The sequence below is a fragment of the Chaetodon trifascialis genome, chromosome 3 (assembly GCF_039877785.1).
Source record: "Chaetodon trifascialis isolate fChaTrf1 chromosome 3, fChaTrf1.hap1, whole genome shotgun sequence".
In the NCBI taxonomy this organism is placed as follows: Eukaryota; Metazoa; Chordata; class Actinopteri; order Chaetodontiformes; family Chaetodontidae; genus Chaetodon; species Chaetodon trifascialis.
The window spans coordinates 12,682,767-12,704,952 of NC_092058.1; the positions used below are offsets into that span (position 1 = coordinate 12,682,767).

The window sequence follows — 22,186 nt, forward strand, 5'->3', positions numbered from 1 at the left end:
GGTGTGCCATCTTCATCGTTTAATTACTCATTCTTTCGTGCCATTCATTGTTTACTTTGTGAAATGCTCAGCCTGCTTTCTGCAGAATAGCAGAGGAGCTTGAGGAACGTGACACGTGTATTAGTTTATTTCAGTACATGATATTTCCAGAGAAATCTAAAAGAAGCTCTGTGACTGCAGCTTAACAGCTTCAGATAGGTCGATAGTCAGATACAGCATGACGTGTCACACTTGCCTGCAAACCTACCTGTCAGGCTGGACCAGTCTAAACAGAAAAGTGCACTAAGTGGCAGGATCTTAAAGAAAGTATATATCATAATATTGTTCACCACACACCTCCCACACGTTAAGGAAGTGTTACGAACTGAAACCAGAACATCAGAGACCTTGATCCAATCCAAAGTGGGCTGTGAAGGTGAGAGAGAGGCAAAATGGGATTGTGACTGAGCTGCTAAGGCATGAGGCAACTGCACAGAATGTCTGGAATCTGTGACAAGAAGGAGTGGAAGGGTTAAGAGGAGTGAGATGACATGCATGGGAGGGAACACATGAAGAGCTGCCGTTCCTGAGAGCTTCTGAGTGATACTGGTGTCTGAGAGATGAGACGTGCTGCCCAGGAGGTGAGTTTCATAAAACGCTGCTTCATGCGTGTTCAAACAACTTTTTCATTTGCCTATTTTAATATTCTACTTCCTTTCTTGTGTCAACGCGAGCTGGGGGAAACAGGCTGCCGCAGAACATAGACTACGCTCAGGACTGAACGTGTGAACCCTGAACTGATTCTTATCTCAGCCCAGAGCGAAGCCAAGCTCATCATCGAGATTATCAGCAACATCGAGGCATCATATGTGTTCTGGGCAGCGTTTGCCAACATGGAAATATTGTGATTCCTGCTAGAGGGATAAATGAAGTGATGATTTGACTACACTGAAGAGTGACATGAGCTGGCCCAGGCCAGTCTTGCCGTCACGCAACTGGAGTCAGTAGAGGAGACTGATAGTTAGCTTTTTATCCCAGAGACACACCAGGCCACGGCCATGTCAAACTCCCAAGAGCAGAGCCTGGATGAGGATGTCGTGTTCCTGCCCGTGACTGAATCCTCCCCAGAGTTCCTCCATTGTGAGAAGGAGCGTCAAGCAGTGGAGAGACTCCTGAGCGAAGGACCAGAGGCCTTCTACAGCTCCATCGGCACAGAGCGCTCCGGCTGCTTCCTGTCCTGTGAAGAGGTCAGCCAGATAAGCAGCTGGGCTGAGGACTATCACTTCAACCAGATACAGGTGCAAAGAGAAGCGAATGGAGAAGAAGGCAGCTCAGAGATCAAGAACTTCTGTTCCACCTACTTTCCTTGCTACTCAGACGCACCAACTCCGAACCTGGATCTGGGCTGGCCTGGAAAAAGGCACTGGAGGCCAAAAGGGAGCGTTACAGTCCACACCAGTCCTCCTGCTGAAGGGGATCCTCCTGTCAGAGAGATCATCAGACGGCACTTACAAAAGGCCAGCCAAGTACGCACATATATGTGGATTCAATTTTTACAGATGAATACAGTACTTGAAATCAGTAATTTACTTGATTATTTTAGTTAATCGCTTCTTTGCAAATTAGGATTTTACTTTAAAAAGTATAAAGCGCTGCTTCAGAACGATTCAGACATGAAGCAAACTGCACCAGCTACAGCACTGTAAATGGCGTTTAAAGGTGTATGCATCTGTACATTTTAACACAGATGGAAACCATTCATTTGAATGAGAAGCTTTACGTTACTACATTTTACTCGTCCACTTTCACTTATATAAAGCACCTCATTACTTTACCTCAAAGTAAAAGATACGATTATTTTCAATTTATCATGATAGGAATGTAGGAGGGAAAGGCAGGTTTGATTCTTTGAAAGCCACTTTCTGAGTAATTCTGTCAATTAAAGGCATTTTGTGTGTTATGCAGGTAATTGCCATTGTGACAGACAGATTGACAGATGGTGTAATAATTGCTGATTTACATAATGCTGCCTCCCGCGGTGTACCTGTTTACATCATCCTCAACCAAAGGTCCATTCAGGAGAACTTCACACTAAACAGGCTCAGGCATCCGGTGAGTCACTTCATGCAAATCAACACACACACCTAGCAGCCTCTCGTGTATGCTTGGCATGGAAATGCATAAACCAGAGCCTTTATTCATTATCACCACCAGTCTAACAGATCAGCAGATTGTGTGATGGGTCACATCTGAAAGTCAATGTGCATCATTATAATTAAAACCCTGATACACTGCATATGTTCTCTGGAGAGGCATGTCATAATCTGCTGCTGAGTCTTTCTACTTCGGTGTGCTTATGTTAGGAATGTGACATGGGCTTCAGCAACACGTACTTAAACTGGTTGCACTGCATTCAGCATTGTTTTTCAAGATCATTCTGATGTTTGGAACAAAATGAAGAAAATCCTGAGCAAGATCTAAGATGTTTTCTTCATTATACTGGCTATAACAATCTGATGCACTATTTTTAGTCATGCTGGTGGTGCAGCTCCAGGGATGGCGACACTTCTTGTATAGCAAAACAGGACTGGTGTGCAGAGGATGAACCCAAATGACTCTGGTGGATTTTCACTTATCCAGTGAAATATCTCAACATCTAAAAGATGGATTGGCACAAAATTTGGTTCCTAAAGATTTTGGTGATCTCCTGACTTTGTCCTCTAGCACCACCATGAGGTTGACATCTGTTTTGTTTTGTTTTGTTTTGTTTTGTTTTGTTTTGTTTTGTTTTGTTTTGTTTTGTTTTGTTTTGTTTTGTTTTGTTTTGTTTTGTTTTGTTTTGGGGCTGCACGGTGGCGCAGCAGGTAGTGTGCATGCCTCACAGCAAGAGGGTCGCTGGTTCAATTCCCGGGTCGGGCCTTTCTGTGTGCAGTTTGTATGTTCTTCCCGTGCATGCGTGGGTTCTCCCCGGGTACTCCAGCTTCCTCCCACAGACCAAAAACATGCTCATTAGGTTAATTGGTGACTCTAAATTGCCCCTAGGTGTGAGTGTGAATGCTTGTGTGTTTGTGCCCTGCGATCGGCTAGCGACCGGTCCAGGGTGTACCCCACTGACAGCCGAGATAGGCTCCGGCCCCCCCGCGACCCTGAAAGGAGATAAGCGGCATAGAAAATGGATGGATGTTTTGTTTTGTTTTGTTTTTTCGTGAAATGTCTTGACCATTGGGTAGATCCTCCTCAGGATTACTTGTAAGTGTAACTCAATCTTGAGTTTGAATTTAAGCCTGTGGTCTGGCAGAATATGCGGGTACGTCTTCTTGGAGGAAAAACCTTCTGTTCAAGAACAGGAAGAATTGTGATCGGGGAAATGAAAGACAAGTTCCTTCTGGTGGATTTGGAGACAACGATTCACGGCAGCTACAGGTGAGCTGTTATGTCAACTCATTGCCTTTGTATGTATTGGACACACCTGAGAATGATGTCACGCTGTCTTTGTGCTCCGCAGCCTCACCTGGACAGACGCTCACCTGCACCGGCAGCTGATCACCGTTCTCTGCGGCCCAGTAGTTGACTCATTTGACAGGGAGTTCAGGATCCTTTTTGCTGCTTCGGTTCCTGTCCCAGAGACAGGCAGGGTTGCTGGCACTCATGTAGATGTGACTCATCAGCTGAAAGACTTCTCGAATTTCAGGCTTCAAAAACATTTCCCTCAGGAGCCCGAAATAACCAGCCCTCCATCCCCACCTGCTGAGTCCCACCTGGACTGGGAAGCCATGGGGGTTGTCCAGAGAGACCACTGCTTCCCCAACAGTCCTGTTAATCAGTATGAGGACTTTGTGGCGAAGGATATGCAATACAACATGCTGTTTGATAAACAAAGACCAGCTATGGACAGTTTTAATTACAGTGGAAACCATTTTGTGGATAAGAAAAGGTAATATCTTGACTTAACTATGCATGCAGTGTACATATTTACATTTGTAATTTACTCAAAACTAGCTTTGCTGGATGCTGTCCAGGACGTTTTTGTTATTTTGTGCTATATATTAGTTTTTAAACTTTCACCAAAAGGTTTCTTATGATTCTTCAAGTGGTTTTTCCTATGATGGACAGCACAGTTAATATGTTGAGCCACAGACTGTTTGCATGACTTTGCTGATCTCCTCTTGTATGTGACAGGGCGTATGAAAACACGTCTCCGGTGATCAACAATGTGCCAGATATATCAACTTTCAGGTGAGTCTTGTTACAGACAGTTTTGACATTAAGAGTATTGTTTTTTATTTCTGGTCATTTTTTTACTAAAATCATTCTTTGGGATCTTGGTTATTTTCGTAGCAACACACACCTCTTGCCAAATGACCTGGCAAGTGCAGACGTAATGAAAAGGTAACACCCAAAATACAAAGGAACACATTGAATAAATTATTATTAAAATATTATGCCAAAAGAAATATTTTCTCTTGCAGGGTGGAACACATGATAGAGAGATCCTATTCCAGGCAATTCTCCAGGGAGAAGGGCACTGATTTAGATGACAGAACCACAACGAGAGCTGATGATAAAGCCACAGAGCCAACACACAATATGGTGTTACTTTCCTCCACAAAGAGAGGAGAGCCCTCCAGGAGGGAGCCCCTTTTGGCAGAGGAGAGTAGCTTCAATAAAACAAGCTCCAAGGTGGAGAACACGCCATGTTCTAGAGTAAGTAACTGGCCTGTGCCGTGAAAACATTAGAGCTAACCCTGATACAAAAACTGAGATGCATTTCTCTCCTCACAGAAACCTTTAATCCTGAGGGTGCCGCAGTCCGAGAGCTTCAGCTCTCTGAGCGACATTATGAGGAGGCTTAAGCCCCAGCAGAGTGCCTCCGGGCAGCTGAACAGAGGATCAAAGGGTGCGGTGTCAGAACTGAGCCAGTCCATGATCGAACTGAGCGTGCACAACACAGATACAAAAGATGAGGGAGGAACCCCGGTGCCGAGGTTCAAGGCCGCAGTAAGTGTGTGGATTCGTCATATTTATCAGTGTATATGTCTGTGAAGAAGAAGTGATGGAGGAAGAGACGCACAGAAAGAAGTTCACAATTTCCATAGATTTTACTCTTTAGCTCACTGAAGTTGGAGAAGCACTATCAAGTAAAAGTACCATAATAATAAAACAAGTGCGGGAGTCTTGCTCCTCTCCCGCCTCTCGCCTCCTGTCTGTCATGTTTAAAATGTCAGAGTCCTGGTGACAACTGTTGTAATTCACCTCCGTACTGTGTTTCCTGTTATCAAACTGACCTCCATTGGTTGCGTAGGCTGATCCTGGTTCTGGTAGGCTGCTAAGTGTGGTCCAGCTAAAATTGTACTCATTAAAGAAATGGAGGTATGAGAAACATGAGCACCAAAAGCACTGGCTCTCCAGCAGTAGTTCTCAACCATTTGTGACCCCTCATCATATGTTGTGGCCATTATAATTTGAAATGTTAACAGTTTTAGCAAAAAGGGAATATTTTTTGTCGGAATATTTCATTTGAAGGGTTTGTGGAAGCCATGAGAAGAGAAATTATCCAGTACTTCAGAAGAAAAAAGCAAACTTTTTGAGAAATGTCAGAAAAATAATCATTTGTACTGTACAACAGAAATATCTTTTTCTTTCTTAGCATTAAATTATTGATGCATGAGTCCATGAGGAGCAATAATCAGGAGCCTTTACCTCAAAATTGATCCAAAGCGCTGTATGATTTTAATGTTCTTTTTTTCTGTTGATCTCTGTTTCCTTAGCAGGTCTTTGAACCAGATTATATGACACCTGCTTTTGCCCTGATGAAGAAGAGGAATGATGAACTGAAACCTCTACTGTTCAGAACTCCAAAAAACTTTCTGCCCAGAGAGAGGCCTCGAAGCTCCAGTTATACCCTGGACTGGAGGAGGTCACTGGCAGAGATGGAAGGAGAACACGAAGCAGGAGCATGGAAATAAGAAAATACATGAGCAGTAATTGTAATAACATCTTCTGTCACTGAGGAAACGCAGTGAATGACCTCTGCAGTGTTAATTACCAAAACTAAGCCCAAAACAGGCTGCGACTCATTTTATAAAACCATTTTAAGGATGTATATAACACTTTTCTCTGTTAATTTGATTTCCTGCTGAATTTGATGACTACATGTTTCACTGTATGCTAGATACAGCGTGTTTGAAGCAATGCTTTACTTTAAAGTGTGTTTAAATAAATACAAGTGTGCTGTTCACCTTGAAAATTTTCAACTCTTTTATCCCATGAAGCGCTGTGATAGAGCTGCATATGCATCTAAGTTGATTCTTAGCTAGGACACATTACAGAAGGACCTTTTTGATTTAAATTATAATAGCTCTGATTTTATTCAACCTTCAGCATGTGGCAATCGATGTACATCCGTGTTGGATACTGGCACATGACAGAGTAAAGGGAAATGGTTCTGATAAACTGGTAAGAAGAGCAACACCGATTCATAGGTCAGTGATAAGTTATGAAAGAAAGAGACATAAGGCCTGTAGCTAACATGAAAGACAAAGAGGTTATGATTTTGTATGTTTTTCAGAGTTTTGGGGGATCAGAATATTGATACCAATACTTTTTTACAGACATGGATAGATACATTGATTCCCCATCAGAAAATAAATTCCTGGCATAGTGGCAAAAACTCTTTTAAACCATAATGAGAGTATCTTCTTTAACAGGGTTTTTAGTATCTCTTTAAAAATTATCAGCATGGGTTGGACAGACCAGTTAAAGATCTGCTAAATATGGGAGACAAACAGTAGGAGTGAGGTGGGAATCTTCAGGAAACCGGTTTGATACGCAGAAGAATATGAACAATCTGACAATGTCAATTTTTAGTCAGGTACAGGGGTCCTAATTTATCTAACTCTTTACTATTATTCAAGTAGAGATCATCAGTAAGCTGCTAAGTAGTTTTTCCTCTCTCTGCACATTATTTTCTTATCATCATTTGCATGTCATTTCTTTGATTTTAACTTATAAACAAATTATTTAAAACGTGCACGCTAAAATGATGTATATATTCCAGTACTCTAGGTGGCAGTATTCACGTCGCCCATCATTAAAAGGAAAGAAGAAGAAATCACGGAAGCACATGTTGGTGTGGGGAAAGTGTTCAACTCGACTGGATGTTTACAGTTTTCTCTCGTTTTAATCTAAAGAACTGGCGTTGTTTGTTTATCACTGCGACGTCCTGTTTTGTTTGCTAAGGTGCAGCAAGCAGGTTTAATTCATTTCCGTCATGGTTCGAGCAAAAAGGTGAGTTTGGCTAAAGTTAGCTAAAATCACAGTCTGCGCGTTTGCATGTTGTAATGTGTAATGCTAACGACAGACCTAGCTTAACTGTACTGTAACGCTGTAACATTGGAACAACTATCTTCCGGACACTTCTGTGTTTTCTTGTGTTCATTCAGAGTTGAGTGGACGCGTTATGGAAACCTTTATCTTTTCGAAGTCTTAGAAGCCCTCAGCCCAGACCCAGACCCATTTCCCATTAGCACCTACACGAAATTAAAAGATACTCCAATGATGTAAACGTCCTCTGAATGCTGCGGATCCTCAAACACACCTGTGTCTCCTTTCTTTTGCTGCTCAGGGGAAAGCCTGTACACAGGCCTAAAAAGACAGAGCAATATGATGAAGATGACCCTGAGGCCCACAGGGACATGCCTGTCCCCGACAAGGTAAGAGGACTCAGCAGAAGGTCTTTCTGGCTACAGTGCTGTTGTTTTCCTGAGCAAGTTTGATAGAAAGGCCCTGTCAGCTTCTCTTGTAAGCCTTAATACTTCCAGAGTTGCATTACATAAATGGATTGAAAATATGTCACTGAGTTGAAGGTTTTATTTCATTACTACTTTGATACACACAAAGCGAAAGCCCAGGGAAAATAGCCAGTGTTAGAGGTTCAGCGTACTCAGATTAAAATAAGGACATACCTTCTGCATCCAAGACATGTTGACTATATTTATCATTAGCCCAAAATAAAACCTCATATTAAACTTGAACTCTAAATGTACCTTGATCCAGAGATGAGTCATATTTGCACATTTAAATACTGCAATATTTTTTTATAAATGTTGACAAAATTTCAGGACTCGTTGCTTTGTAAATGGTCAAAAGTTAAAAAGCTTTTGTTATTGTGGCAACAATATTAAAAACAAGGCCAATATGTATCGACTGCACACTTTTTGGGGGGAAATGTATCCCCACGTTTTATACCGCTGAAACCTACTTTATGTTTTTGTCGAGTTTTTCATCAGTAGTTCAATGTCAGTAATGTGGAAGTGTATCCACTGATTGTTCTGGTATCCAGTATTAAATGTTAACTGCATATGGCTGGCATTATGTCTAAGAAAACAAATAATCAGTAGTGACGTGGAAATGAGAGGCCAAGCAGTTAAAACTGACAAATAATCAGAATTCAGAAAGCTGTACCACTTTTCTCTAATACTGTAACTTTCCTATAAAAACCACAATCTGATGATACTTCTTCTCTCATATTGTGATACTGATATGATTTATCTGCCGCCTGTCACCACATTGACTTTGCTTTGTTGTTGTGGTTGTTAGTTTCAACACTCCTGATTTGAACATGTCTCTTTTCTTCCCTTCAGAAATCGTCACAGTACACAAAGGACAAAATCGACGAGTTTCACGATGAGAAGATTGCAGTATGTTTACCTCATTAGCAGCTCTGTGCTCAGTGTATTGTGCTGTTTTATTGTTCTGTTAACTTTTTTTCTTCTCTTTGCTGCAGAAACTTCTCGCCAGTGGTGTTCAAATGGAGAGCGACCCAGAGGAGCTGGACGATGAGGTGATGCCTCATGTGTTTGCTTGGATTTACCTTCAGAGAATTAGTGTAGTTCAAGAATAAATTCAGGCTCATCTGAATTTCACAGGAGGAGGTGATGGCACTGGACGACTCTGAGTCAGAGGAGGAGGAGGAGGAGGAGGAGGAAGAAGAAGAGGGGACAGACATGGAGAGTGATCTAGAGGAGAAAAAAGAAGAAGGTACATGTACAATCAACAGTTTATGTCCAGGATTTGGTTTACTGTCATACTCGTCCGTTTAACTGTCCGCTGTCTGTCCCAGATCTTCCGAATGAAATGGCGTGGGGCACCAAGAAGAAGATGTTCTACGACACCGACTATGGGACCATCAGTAAGCCTCTTTTATCTCCAGCAAAATGATGAAGGAAATTCGTGATGATTTTGTTGTCTGTGAGGCTGACGCAACATTTTAATTGTGTTATCACAGAAGGGAAACTGCGAGAAGAGGTGGACGCTGAGGAAGAAGAGGAAGAAGAAGAGGCTAAAACTATCCAAAAGCGTTTAGCTGCGAATCTGAGCGAGGAGGATTATGATTTAAACCTTTTCCAGGTATTTTTTATTGTAAATCTTTCTTCAACGCCTGCAGTTAACGCCACGTGTTGTGATAAAAAAAATGCTTTTTGTTTACTTTGGTTGTTTTATGGGACTGTCTGAATGTAGGAGTTTGCTGTGGAGGAGAAGGATGAAAACAAGACCGTAGAAAAGGAGGAGAGGATCGTGAAAGACCTGAAGCAGATGTCCCAGAAGGAACAAATGAAGCTTTTGAAGAAGGAGTCACCAGAGCTGCTTGAACTTATTCAGGATTTCAAGGCAAAGGTAAAACAAGCTCAGATTTCGTAAGCAAAAAGACATTTGCTTACTGCAGTTATCACATGTAATTCATTTTGTTTCTGTACGATGTGTGCAGCTCGCTGAGCTGAAGGATGAGCTGCAGCCCCTCATGCAGATGGTCAAGGACGGAAAGATCCCACCAGGGAAGGTGAGGGCATTCAGCTTCATGTTTCCACCAGCGGCTATAGTCTATATTTTTATGATAATAATAACAATGGTAAACTTTATTTGTATTGCGCCTTTCATACAGGGATTGCTGCTCAAAGAAAGAAATCAATGTAAAATTAGCCACATGATAATGATAAAAAGGATGAAAATAAGAATAAAGTCAGTGCATAAAACCACAGAATAACAATACATCAAATGAAAATGTGACGGTGTGAAAGAGGTCGCTTGTTTCGATGAACCTGTGGAGTAACATCGCTTGTATCCTGCACTCCCCCTGCTTTACGGAGCTTTAAATTGAGTGTTGAGCTCATCGTTTAGCTCTCCGGTCCACAGCTTTACTGTTTTGATTCACTCTTTTAGTGATCATTTTCAGCTCTGAAAGCCTCTGCCTGCTCTGCACCAAAGTGCAGATAGACACAGCAAATAGCTCTTGAACACAGTGGAACATTTAGCAGCTAATAAGCCAGATATTTCCCTCATGAGCTGGTTGGAAGAGACTGAAAACAGATAAAAGGATAGTGAATATTGGACTTACAGAGTGGCCAGAAACACGACTCCTGCTGGATGTGTAAATCAGCAGCTGTTTGCTAACAAATTTCCCATATGAGCTTAAGAAGTGGTGGACTTTCAGTGTTGTTTTCACTGCCCCCAGGTGGCCAAATAAATCTGTTTGCAGATTTTAGCATTTATGAAAAGTGCATTTATGGAACAGACCATTAAACAATGAGGCTCCTTTTACTTCTGTGACAGTTTTATTGTTTCTTGCTCGCTGAAGCAGAACGGCAAACCAGAGGCAGCTCTTGAATTAGGTTCATCATTGCTTCTTTAAAGGCAACCCAGGAAATTTGGTGTTAAGTGTTTTTTACTCGGCCACAAGTGAATTCATTTTCTTCAGTCCGCTTTAGAGCATCAGTCAACTCAGCAGAATTTTCTTATATGACAATCTACACCCTGTTCATCATCAAAGCTAAATTACCGTTCCCATAACCATCTTAACCTGGGGCTGCACGAGCCATTGCTCTTGATTTTAGGCATTTGTTAAAGCAGTAAGAGGCTGTGGTTTGCAGTGAGTTTAGAGCAGCTGAGGCTTGTTGTCAGGCACTACGTGGATCAGAACGGTGACACGAATCTTAAGTGTTCACCTGTGGTGATTGTAAAGATGTGTGCTGCCGCGTTGAACATGTGAAGCATCCACGTTTTGCAATTTGCTGTAGAGTACATAAAGGAGAAGTGTGATACGTGGTGCCGTGTTGTAAGCTTGCAGTGTGGATATATCCCGGGGAGAACCATGAAACTTCTAAATAATGTCGTGTAGATAGAAATCAAGTATGTGAGTCTGAACAATTTTCATCCTGTTTTCCAAAGGGTGCCGACTACCTCCAGACAAAACAGCAACTTTATCTCAAGTAAGTTGTAATCAACTTATAATCACACATTTCAAAAATCAAGCCACACTCCTTCACCGATTGACTCGTGACTGTTTCCTGCCACAGTTACTGCACAAACATCAGTTTCTACATGGTGCTGAAAGCAAAACGAATCCCGGCTCATCACCATCCTGTGATTGAAAGACTGCTCACCTACAGAAATGTAAGTTCACGTTAACATGTTAACACCTGCTGCCAGTGGGACAGCCAATGTATTTTCACCCTGTATGTCCAGCAGTCAAGAAAACTGCACAAACAGCCTTTTATTTTGGACAGCATCCTTTAATGTCTCGTGGGACACGGGTTATGAAACGTCTCACTTACGCACCCATATCTACATTAGCTGCAGCCTCTGTCTTCCTGACTCTCAATTCTCGCCTGCAGCTCATCAATGAACTTGGTTCAGTAGATGCTCGGCTTGCGCCACAGTTTCGCAAGCTGCTAGCAGGAGACGACAAAGATGAGGCCACCAGCAGACCAGCAGAGGGCAAGAAGAGCAGAGTCTCCAGCAAGAAGGAACAGGTGAGTTTTCTCCAGGATTACAGACGTGAAAGGCGTTCTCAGTTTGAATCTGTTTGTGATGTTCATTGTGGAGCTTAAAAAGTAATGAGTGCACATTTGTTTGCAGGATTCAGGAGCAGCTGCACCTGAGGCTGAAGAGGACTCAGACTCTGACCTGGATGAGGAAGCGGCTTTGCTTTTCTACAGAGACGTGGAGGAGCGGTTGAAGTTGAAGAGAAAGGGCAATCACCCGGAGGCTGAGGAGTAAGTGTGATTTAAGTCTCTAATGGCAGTTTGGACAAAATCAACTGGGAGATCTGACTGTGAATTTGTTGCAGGCTGGAGGAGAGTGAAGATGAGGAGGAAGAGCCCGATCCAGATGCAAAGAGAGGAATCACTTACCAGGTTACACTCACTCACACGCTGAAATATTAGTGTTTACATCCAGATGCTCTCACCCAGAGTGATCTGAAGAGCTGCTCAGTATTCACTGTTAACTGCACTCCATCAGATCAGGTGAAAACAGACATTTGCCAGCAACTGAATCTAATGATTGGCTGTAAGCGCAGGATGTACGACAGGGAGTTGTCAATTTTTATGCTGGACTAACAACCCTGAATTTCTAATCTTACATGGGCTTGCAGTACATAAACAGGATTAAATGTAGCATTTAGTCTCACAGCAGTTTGAATCTTCTGTATTGTTTTGGGAAAACAAATCTCATAGTGTAAAATGTATTCTTCATCGTTTTTTGGTCATATGAGGGCGCCACCTAACATGGATTACAGCAGATATTCAGCTGTTTGAACCCTGCATCTTCAAACAAATCTGCTAATGTTTGAAATGTACTACAAATAGATCAAAGGAAATGTTCCCTCACGTCTTTGAGTATTTATTATTGGCAACACCTGCCACTTTGCCATTGAGGCATTTGTAAAATTTTAGATACATCTTTAAAAATATAGTTTTTGAATACATTTCCACATATGGTGCCTGTCGTACTCTATTCACTTCATGTTAAACTCTATCACGTCTGAGCAGTTATTCTAATTATTTACCTCTATCAATTCCACAGATGGCCAAGAACAAGGGGCTCACACCAAAGAGGAAGAAAATTGACCGGAATCCCAGAGTCAAGCACAGAGAGAAGTTCAGACGGGCCAAGATCCGCAGAAAGGGCCAGGTTTGTACTCCACACGCTGATGTGAACATTTATGTTTCTGTTGAAGTGTGTCATAAAGCTTCAAGGCACTGGTTGCATGTATGTTTATATTTCAAGCATATTTCCAACATCAATACTTGATGTTCATATTCACCAGGTCCGTGAGGTCCGTCGGGAGGAGACGAGATACAGCGGAGAGATGTCTGGTATTCGTGCTGGTGTCAAGAAGAGCATCAAACTTAAGTAACCAAGAGAGAATCCAAAATATGTCGCCCAATGAGACCATTGGGTTGAAGAAACACCAGTGGCATGTACTTGTAATTGTTTATTGTAGGTGACCTTTGCAGTAAAGCATATCACTGAATTATTCAACTGTTGTTGTAGAAAAGACATCAAAATGTTTTCCTGCACTAGATCACTGTGCAATGTGAATAAACATTTTAGAAACTTGTAGTAACTTGTATATCGTCCCTGTACAGAGACAGCATATATAAGCTCAGAGATCTGTTGTTAGAGCATGTTAAAAGACCAGGCAAGGCTTGTTGTGTGTATAGTTAGGTTAGGTCAGGTTATGCAAACATACAACATCCTGAATATTCAGTAACATGTCAACAGAACAGGCAAGTATAACTTTAAGCCATGCTCAGGATCAGGAAAGCACAGACACAGCAGCTTGCAGCTGCGCTGTTGACTCAGACATGCAGTGTAGATGATGATCATTAGCCCCCTTGTTGAGTTATGAACTTGTTGTGTGCTGATGTCAGGTTGCTCACTATCCTGACCTCTATCTCCACCTCATTCTTCTCATCTTCCTCTGTGAGGATCAACTCAGCCTGAGTCTCAGGGGTCACCACCACCACGTAACCCCGTCTAGAGTCTAGTACATTGGCCACCACTGCCTGGTGCCTGTAGGTCTCCAGAGCCCGTCGAGCCTTGTCCAGCAGGATGGATGCGTCTGTCTCCAGCTTAAAAGATATGACAAACGCCTGAGGTGCCCAGTCCTTCACCAGAGGGGACAAGATCTTTGGGACCATGTTCATGCTAAGCTGAAGAGGGGAAAAAATATATATTCTCATTAGGTCAAGCGCTAGCAAGGTGATGCTAAAGTGGATTACCATGTTCAGCACGGCAGTTTAGTGTGTTAGCATATGTACATTTTCCAGTTAGCACTAAGTAAAAAATTCAATGCTGTCCAACTAGTAGTGACATATTTTCAGTCTGGACCATCTACCAGGTCAACATTACCATGAAAAAAGAAAAACATCATAAATTCTGCAGCATTTGCTAGAATTTCTATTTTTTTCACTCACTTGAAGAGGTCCGTTGGAAGACTGGATTTTGTGTTCAGGCATCTCGGATGCTGGGATATAGAAATCAGACACCGCTGCAGCCAAGTAAAACATGGCCTTGGATCCTGAGTGCAAAATAAATACATTTGAGGACAAGTTATGAGCAACATAAGAACCACAGCTGTAACATATAACTTGTTCATTTGTACCTATTGTGCTGAGCGCCTGTGCTGCTGCTTTGAGTAGATGCAGATACTCTGACAGGGTGTTGAACTCAATGGGCAGAAGAAGTCTGTTTTCTTTCACTTCCTGGTATCGTTTCAGCACTTTGGCAATGTTTGGAAGAACCTGCTGATTAACCACCACTTCACCGGTGTCTCCACCTCTGAACTTCAGGGCATCCAGCATGTTCATGGTTGAGAACATACGTGTGTAGGGGTAGAGCGAGCGGTGCCTGTGTAGAAAGATCACAGCGTAGCCCGTCTCTATGAAATACTCTGCTGAGGAGGCTCCTCGTCTGCCGCTGCTGAAGTTGTCAAGGAAGCGAACAGTGCGGGACTCGAGGGGAACTTTGGTGCCTCCTGATGTGATGAGGACCACCCTGCGACCTGCTGCCGCGTGGTGCTCAGCGAAAGCGGCCATCTTCTCCCTGACCTCCTCCACATGGGAGGGGACAGCGAATTCCTCGGCTAACTTCCCATCAATGGAGGATATTCTGGGTTCAGCCATCACCTGAAGGAACAGAGAGGAAAGAGGATTCAGGGCAGCAGAGTAAAGATGGACATGCCCTTGAAGCCAGTTGTATAATGTCTTTAGAGAAAATGACCTGATGATGGAATGAGGGATATGGAGTCGAAGAAATCAGAACAGCTGCAGCAAAGTAAAACGTGGCATTGAATCCTCAATTCAAATTACAAACATTTGAGGACAGTCCAGTGGTAATGTGCTCAGTTTGGGTTCAAGAAACAAATGGGGGCATGAAAGACAGTTGGGTTGAATTATGGGAAGTGTAGGATCCAGGGATTTTGGACCCTGATCCATACTGGGGACTAAAACTGCATATTCTGTTTTCTACTACATCCAGTTTTACATACATCTGCTGCCAATTTGTACACCTATAGCTAAAACTAATACAGTCTAACACAGCAATTATGGTGAGTGTTATAATGTCCAGTTTACTATTTTGGAGATGTTGATTCAACAGTCTAAGGACCTCACTAAACCATAGTGTTGCGTCATATCAACACAGGCTACCTTTGTACAGACTTAAGCTCCACCACATAAATGACTGTAACACTCGATGAACTTTAACAGGTGAAGCTTGTCTATTTGCTGCGTCACGACAGGAAACCCACTCTCTAAAACATGCTGTCAAATGATATGGACACTTTTTTAATTTGCCCGGAAATGTTCAGTAATATGACAGGCGAAAAGACCTGGACAGGTTTTCATCACACTCTTGCAAAAATAAAAAAAAATTACACATATCACGGCGTAACGTTACCTATTAGACAATAATTTGCCACAGTGAAAATATCCTGAATAAAACGACAACAATACATTTTTTAACGAAGTATTTAAGGACGAAACTGCAAAATGTCCTACTTCAGATTCCGAGGTTATTCTGAGTCAGAGGAAGCTTCTGAACAACTTCTGCACTTCCTGAATGTAGTGAGCTGATTCTCTGGTCCTTATTAATACACAGGAAAACCGTCAGCGCCCCCACTGGCCGTAAGCGGTACTGCAGTCGTGCGTCAGTAACTTTCTCACTTTCATATGCGGTGTCAGACTTCGTAAACACAAGCATCACCGCCGGCGCACACACAGTCTGCAGGGGGGGATTTCTCTTCAAGGGGATCTTTTGGACCGGACTGTCCCACTGACTCAACAAGTGTCGTGACAAAGAAACTTTTTTCTTAAAAAAAAATTGTTTTTACATTCGTTAAAATGGATGGTGCTCATCAGATGTTCGCTTTAGTCTCCTGTTACTCTTTCTTTTTGTAATTTTTTTTTTTTTTTTTTTTTTTTAAGTTGTCATGGAATAAAGCTGATTTTCTCAAGACATGGTGATGGGATCTGGATGTTCCCTTTTACATCTAATTTCTGGTGAGTTTTATACAGTTTCATTTTATGCAGTACACTTTCTGAAGGGAGAAATTCAGTGTATTAGGGTCTCCACTGTACCGAGATTCATATCTGAAAATGCAGGTACAAAAAGGAAGTGCAGTACGGGACTGAATCACTTTGAAATACCAAGAAGGACTCGGTATAATTTCTTCTGTTAGTGTGATTTCTATTTTCCTGAAACATCACACAAAGTGAGGAAGAGCTAATTGAGAAAATGGTTTGTTACACATCCTAAAAAAAATAATGAAAATTCATAAAAAAATAATTTAGGCCTCGTTGGTCGTCAAAGTTCGGTTTGCATTTGCTTGGAAATCAAAGTTGATCTGCACCAGGTTGCTAAACATTTACTAGTAATTGAACAACTTTCTCGACCTATCTCTTATGTTTTCATGTCGATATATTCTTTTGCATATGACTTGATGACTTGATATGACCTGAAAAGATGCAGCATTTCCCCCTTGCAGAGACGTCAAGGAAGGGCGTTTTTTAATATGTATGATTTGCTAATAATATAAAAAATAATTTAAAAAAAGTTGCTTTGTTGAATGAACTTCTGTAAAGAAATAGCAGGCCGGTTTGAAAAACCTGGACCAAAGTAGAAGAGCTCATTTAGAGCTCATTTTGTCATTTTCACAACACAGGGCTGTACAATGGAATATAAATTGTAGTCCCTTCATGTTACATACATAAAAACACATGTACAAATATTTGAATTAGAATAGAATAAAAGAAAAACAAAACAATATGCACACCTAAACATGTTTACTTATTCCAGAAATATGTATTTGTGCAGAGTATTATTGGAAATGCTGTGGTTTGAATAACTGATTGATTTTCTAAACTTTTCCACCTGATATTATCTCATAAAATCAACGTTGGTGATGTCTGTATAGAAAACTCTAATTCTGCTTTCAGGCTAAAGCGGCACCTTGAACAGAGGGTCAGGCTCAGAGGTCTGTAGATGTTTTTGTTTTTAAATGATTTTGCATTTTACCCCACATTTTCTGAACAGCAGTAATAGCAGCAGATCAACCCACAGGAGGCGCTGTTGCCCCGCTGGTCATAACGCTTCAGCGCGGCTGCTGTCTTTCATACATGTTTGAGTGTGTTGATTTTAAGTTTCCGCACATTTTGTCGATATGAACACTCACTGTTCACTTCATTGTAGGTACACTTGCACAACCTGATGTGGTCCAATACGGCAGCTCTGCCGTGAATTCTTCTTTTAACGAAGCTTTGAATTTTTCAGGTTTTGTTGACACAGTCAAGGAGGCCTAACTCTACTTGATGTTCATTACTGAGCTGTTGTACTGGAGTGCATTGAATTGCAAGGTGTTACTAATATTCCACCCCTCTTGTGTATGGACAAACTATTAGAAACAGCTCTCAATAGAAAGCAAACTGCAGCCTCAGTAATAAACATGTTAAATGAATACCTCTGTGCCAGTGTCAGTCAAAACTGGACTGTTGTAAAGGTAAACTTTATGGCAAAGCTGTTGTATTGATCACAGTGTACTGAAGTGGTTGGTGAGTGTGTGTATGTTCACGTTTCTAAAAATGAAAAGGCTCACTCTTTTCCTGAGACACCACCAGTTAAACAGGTGAGCTACGAATTGGTTCAGTTTGGGATAAAACCGTACTTGGATTCCTGTGTGTTTGAGAGGCGCTCGGTCAGGCGCTTTAGATTGGAAATGGAAAAGGTGCAAAAAATCTAAAAATCGTCAAAAGTCAATGCAATACAAAACAGCAGATGTTAGAATATTTTCAAGTGAATACACAGACCTATAGAAAAGTATAAATGAAATATTTAGTAGCAGAGAGCTGTGTGGGGTTTTTTATGGAGCATTTTTGTTATGTTCTGTTTTCCATAGAGACTCTAATGCTGACATTCTTCTGACTGCCTATGTTAAAGGCTGCCATGTGGAAACTTGAGCCATATGAGACAACCTCTGGTTATGAGTACAGCCATAATCTAATCATAAAACCTCACAATAGCCTGACTCAAAACTTTGTCATCAGAACTCCTAAAATAATAAGTTGACGTAAATGAAACGTCCTTTATAGTGACTTTCTTCTTTCTGTATCACACACCACAGCAATCATAAAACATGATATACCTCAGTTATACCACAAAAACACCTACAGCAATATTACAGGAGGTAGGAAGAGAGAATTATAATAAGGTCAACGTGAACTCACTGACAACTGAGCACCAGGGCTTCAGATACTGTTGAGGGCACTGAGGTCATGTCCTTGGATTTTTTTTTTTTTTAAGGGGGGGGGGGGGGGGGGGGGGATTTAGAGGTTTATTAAGCACCTGAAGTACCATTTACATTGTACAGTGGAGAATTAGACATGGCGGATACAAACCATAAAAAAAAACCTTATTATATTTAAATGGGACTGTTTTTAAGCCATGAAACAAGAATGAATGAATGAATGAGCTCAGTATTCAACCACTAGAATTTAGAGACAGCATTTAGACTGTGGTTAACTTTGGAGATTGGGTTTTTTTTTTTTTTTTAATGTCTTTTTCAAAAGGGGTCTGCTGCTAGAATTGTGCAGTAACCTTGCATGTAGCAGCCTATGCATCCTGTCTTCTAGGCACTTCTAGAGCATAAAGACAACTTATACAGCATATAAATTTAAAATCTACCGATTCTTTTATTTCTCTCAAATATATTTTCACAAAAGATGCATATTTTAAACATGGACTAGAATCTTTGATATTTTTAACCCCATCAGCTTCCCTGTTCTTTATCTTCTTGTGGGTTAAGATAAAGCACCCTTAAATTGCTTGGATTAGTAGCCTAGATCAGTAACTAATGCTAGACCTGTTATCATCTATTAATAAAAACAACTTTCAGTGTGACAGGTTGAAAAAAAAATCCCCTGGTGTTTATCCACCAGCAGGGCCATGTAGTTTTTTTTTTCTTTCTTAAGCTCTGTAATTCATCAGGAAGGTCCACTAATGGATGACTTCCACTTCTTGAGAAAACATCAGCAAATCTGGATGAAAAACATTTATTAACAATGTATTAACACGTTTAGCTGCGCGCTTAAAGGCTTATTAGAAAGTGTAAAGCTCAAAAGTATCTATTAATAGATTACCATGATGTATAACTTCAATATTACCAAATACAGAGAATACACACCGGTCAATGGGATTTTTCAAATCCTGACAACCCTTAAGTTCTTCACATTGATGGCTTCTAATTGATCTAAAGGTCTAAATGATTTATAGATAAGGCCATTAACAGAAACTTATAAGCCCTGTATAAAAGGTGACTTATTAGACCGTGCTGCTCATTTGGATGATTTTCTGGTGGTTATGATGATGTTCTGCTTTTATTCTGTGATCCTGACTTCTGTCTTCAGTTCATTTAGTATGTTATGTGCTACGCCAGGAGGCACGTCGGGTTGTATTCACTTTAAGTGCTCTGTAAATAAAGCTGGTTTGATCAACTGACTGACAGGCAAGTTCATGTGTAGGCGCTCCCGCTGCTGTTTCCACCGCGGGCTCGTGCGTTTGACCGCGCGCTAGTTTCTGTGGCGGCAGGGGTGGTGAGAGAGAGAAAAAACACCTTCATGTGCGTCGTCGTATGTGAAAGTAGTTCCGGGCACTTCAACCAAACGGGGGAGAGTCCCGGATGTTGGCTCGGCCGCCGAGAGAAAGGCAAACGGGAGAAGGCGGAGAGAAGCTGAGGAGGGACGCCACGGCACCGCGGGCACACCGGCGAAGCTACGACTACGGCGGCTCTTTGCACAGGACGATAACGTCAAGAGCACAGGACACTCCCGGGGAGCCCCTGGTAGCTGAAGAAGAGGAGGCTGAAAGAAGGGGAGGGGGCAGTTACTCAGAAACTACCATCAGGATTACAGGGAGCCAGCGTCACAGCAGCTTTCACCCAGAGTAAGTGAGCTACACGGGCATGGAAGTTGAACTAAGGCCCACGAAATGGACGACTTTAACGGGGAAGTGAGCTGCACTGAAGTTCTGGGGATTGAGCCCGGCGAACAGGCCCTGACACACAGCTTTTCCGCTCACTGTGGCGGGGCGTGCGGGGACACCTCTTTTCTGAGAGAGCCAGTGTGTGTTTGCCCGTGGTCAGTGGTCGTACACCCTGGCCGTGTTGCTGTAACTCTCCAAGTTGACAGCTCTTGCGTTAGCCTGCTAGCACCGCCGTGCAACCGGTGACAACTGACAGGGCAACTTTGACAGCTAGCTAGCCAGTTTTGGTAGCCAGCTAACTTTAGCTGAGCGTTGTCGGCGCTTTCTCCCGGGCCAGCACTAATAGGTGTGTGCGGTGTTTTCCTCGCATTAGATGGATATAATGACCTATCCCAGCCCCCCAACAGCTATGGTTAGCTAGCTGTTTGGTATGTGAGACGCTCTGTGTCCAGCATGAAGTGTGTGTGTGTGTGTTTGTGTGTGTGTGTGTGTGTATGAACCCAGTGTCATTTGGCTTTCCTGCGTGCTCTGATGGTATTTGACTCACAGCTGTTGCAGTGTGTTTTCTCGTCTGTCAATCGTCTGTTTCTCAGGCGGCTAATGAATTCCTCTCGAAAATAATGGTATGTTAAAACTAGCCGATCTGTATGAGGAGGCGCAGGTTTGTCATGTGGGTGGACAATCAACAAGTGCAAAGCATGTATCAGGTGAATTTTATGCAACTGAATTTGCTCCCGGGACTGTGTCTCGCCTCTGGAGGTGGTGTACCCTTGCAGATTGCCCTGAGATGTCACAGACGGTGTTGCAGTTCAATTTTCGGTCCTGTGTGCAAGACATTTCTCAGGGCAAGCCTCTGTGTGCTTTGATGTTTCACCAGTTGGTGTGTGATCGCTCAGGACGCTGATTAGTTAATGCTACGACTTCAAACTAAACAGCTGTGGCATTTGCGTGCAGCTGTATACAAAACAGTGCCCTTGCTTTATCCTGACGGCCTTTATTAGTGGATGCATGACTGAACTCTAAATTTTCCCCGCTGTCAACGTGTGCAAGTTTTACTTTGTCATATCCACGATCGAGGTGCAAGTTATGAGCTGATCCTCACATACTCCCTTACTTAAGTTTATTTTGTCTTAAAGCCAGCACAAAGAGGTCGAAATTATGACTAAAACAAAACATTTTAAATTCCCCCTGAACACCCCAACCCTGCCAGACCTTCTGCTTCAACTAACAAAATGCCCAGAGCATTAGTCAGCACCCACAATCAAAGGTCAGACCTGGTTTGCTTCTTAATCAGCCATCCTTTAAATAGCAGGCCTACAGCGAGCTGTCTGGATCAAGGCTTTCTGTGCATGCAGCTTTAGAGGGCACGTGGAGTTTAAGTTTTGAGGCTACTCCATCCAGGTAAGCAGCGCCAGAGTAGTTTAATTCGTCATATTGCCTAGAAATGAGTATTTTTCCACTCCTCAGTCTTTTTCTGTCAGCTGTCGTGCTACTGTACTGTGTGGAGTTATTCAAGAAACTGCATCAGAGAGGCTCCATGTGCAGTTTATGTTGATTGGCATTTTATTGCAGTGTCCCTTGCTCGATCTAACACTTAACTCCTCCACGAGAAATACGCTGATCCCTGGTGCTGTTCATGAAATTCAGCTTTTTAGAAGGAATGTTGTTTTTACAAGCAATAACTTATGCCAATTGAAACCACTATGTGAAACACAGCAGCAGAATAATTGGCAGAGACAGCGGAAGTGACATTTTACTGTTGTTTGCTGGCTCGCTGCTAAAGAATAGTGCAGGCAGTGCGTGCTTTTTACAGACTGCGTGCAGCAATGTGCATCACGGCACACACGTTGTAAAATCCGTTCCTCAGAGCGCTACTATTGCATCTATCAAA

The 22,186-nt window shown here is 42.2% G+C and overlaps 4 protein-coding genes across 4 annotated transcripts in view; 3 read left to right on the top strand and 1 right to left on the bottom strand.

The window, feature by feature from the left end:
- The first annotated feature begins 722 nt into the window (after nt 1-722).
- fam83e (family with sequence similarity 83 member E) lies at nt 723-6,158 on the top strand. Its single transcript, XM_070957610.1, has 9 exons — nt 723-1,505; nt 1,945-2,091; nt 3,278-3,402; nt 3,485-3,913; nt 4,159-4,215; nt 4,318-4,368; nt 4,449-4,683; nt 4,762-4,977; nt 5,751-6,158. The coding sequence occupies exons 1-9, from the start codon at nt 1,038-1,040 to the stop codon at nt 5,943-5,945; spliced, it is 1,923 nt and encodes a 640-aa protein (XP_070813711.1). The 5' UTR covers nt 723-1,037; the 3' UTR covers nt 5,946-6,158.
- A 913-nt stretch (nt 6,159-7,071) lies between these two features.
- On the top strand, nt 7,072-13,379 carry utp3 (UTP3 small subunit processome component). The gene is made up of 16 exons (XM_070959774.1): nt 7,072-7,266; nt 7,604-7,691; nt 8,622-8,678; nt 8,765-8,821; nt 8,907-9,018; nt 9,101-9,169; nt 9,266-9,387; nt 9,499-9,654; nt 9,746-9,817; nt 11,203-11,243; nt 11,331-11,427; nt 11,649-11,786; nt 11,893-12,029; nt 12,104-12,170; nt 12,841-12,948; nt 13,085-13,379. The coding sequence occupies exons 1-16, from the start codon at nt 7,250-7,252 to the stop codon at nt 13,172-13,174; spliced, it is 1,428 nt and encodes a 475-aa protein (XP_070815875.1). The 5' UTR covers nt 7,072-7,249; the 3' UTR covers nt 13,175-13,379.
- ppcs (phosphopantothenoylcysteine synthetase) lies at nt 13,240-15,915 on the bottom strand. The gene is made up of 4 exons (XM_070959775.1): nt 15,822-15,915; nt 14,426-14,948; nt 14,238-14,341; nt 13,240-13,973 (listed from the first exon to the last, which is right to left on the bottom strand). The coding sequence occupies exons 2-4, from the start codon at nt 14,943-14,945 to the stop codon at nt 13,647-13,649; spliced, it is 951 nt and encodes a 316-aa protein (XP_070815876.1). The 5' UTR covers nt 14,946-14,948; nt 15,822-15,915; the 3' UTR covers nt 13,240-13,646.
- Nucleotides 15,916-19,998: 4,083 nt separating this feature from the next.
- The window catches only part of foxj3 (forkhead box J3), a 70,203-nt gene continuing 68,015 nt past the window's right edge, over nt 19,999-22,186 (top strand). The window contains exon 1 of the mRNA XM_070958643.1: nt 19,999-20,256. The gene's annotated coding sequence lies outside the window, so the exon portion shown is untranslated. The remainder of the gene's footprint in view (nt 20,257-22,186) is intronic.

Coding starts and splice junctions, on each gene's coding strand:
- fam83e (XM_070957610.1), top strand. CDS start 1,038: ATGTCAAACTCCCAAGAGCAGAGCCTGGATGAGGATGTCGTGTTCCTG. Junction 1,506..1,944: donor ACTTACAAAAGGCCAGCCAA/GTACGCACATAT, acceptor TGTGTTATGCAG/GTAATTGCCATTGTGACAGA. Junction 2,092..3,277: donor TAAACAGGCTCAGGCATCCG/GTGAGTCACTTC, acceptor GTGGTCTGGCAG/AATATGCGGGTACGTCTTCT.
- utp3 (XM_070959774.1), top strand. Junction 9,655..9,745: donor TTCAGGATTTCAAGGCAAAG/GTAAAACAAGCT, acceptor CGATGTGTGCAG/CTCGCTGAGCTGAAGGATGA. Junction 12,171..12,840: donor AGAGAGGAATCACTTACCAG/GTTACACTCACT, acceptor TCAATTCCACAG/ATGGCCAAGAACAAGGGGCT.
- ppcs (XM_070959775.1), bottom strand. CDS start 14,945: ATGGCTGAACCCAGAATATCCTCCATTGATGGGAAGTTAGCCGAGGAA. Junction 14,342..14,425: donor ACAGGCGCTCAGCACAATAG/GTACAAATGAAC, acceptor TTTTGCACTCAG/GATCCAAGGCCATGTTTTAC. Junction 13,974..14,237: donor CTTCCAACGGACCTCTTCAA/GTGAGTGAAAAA, acceptor TCCCCTCTTCAG/CTTAGCATGAACATGGTCCC.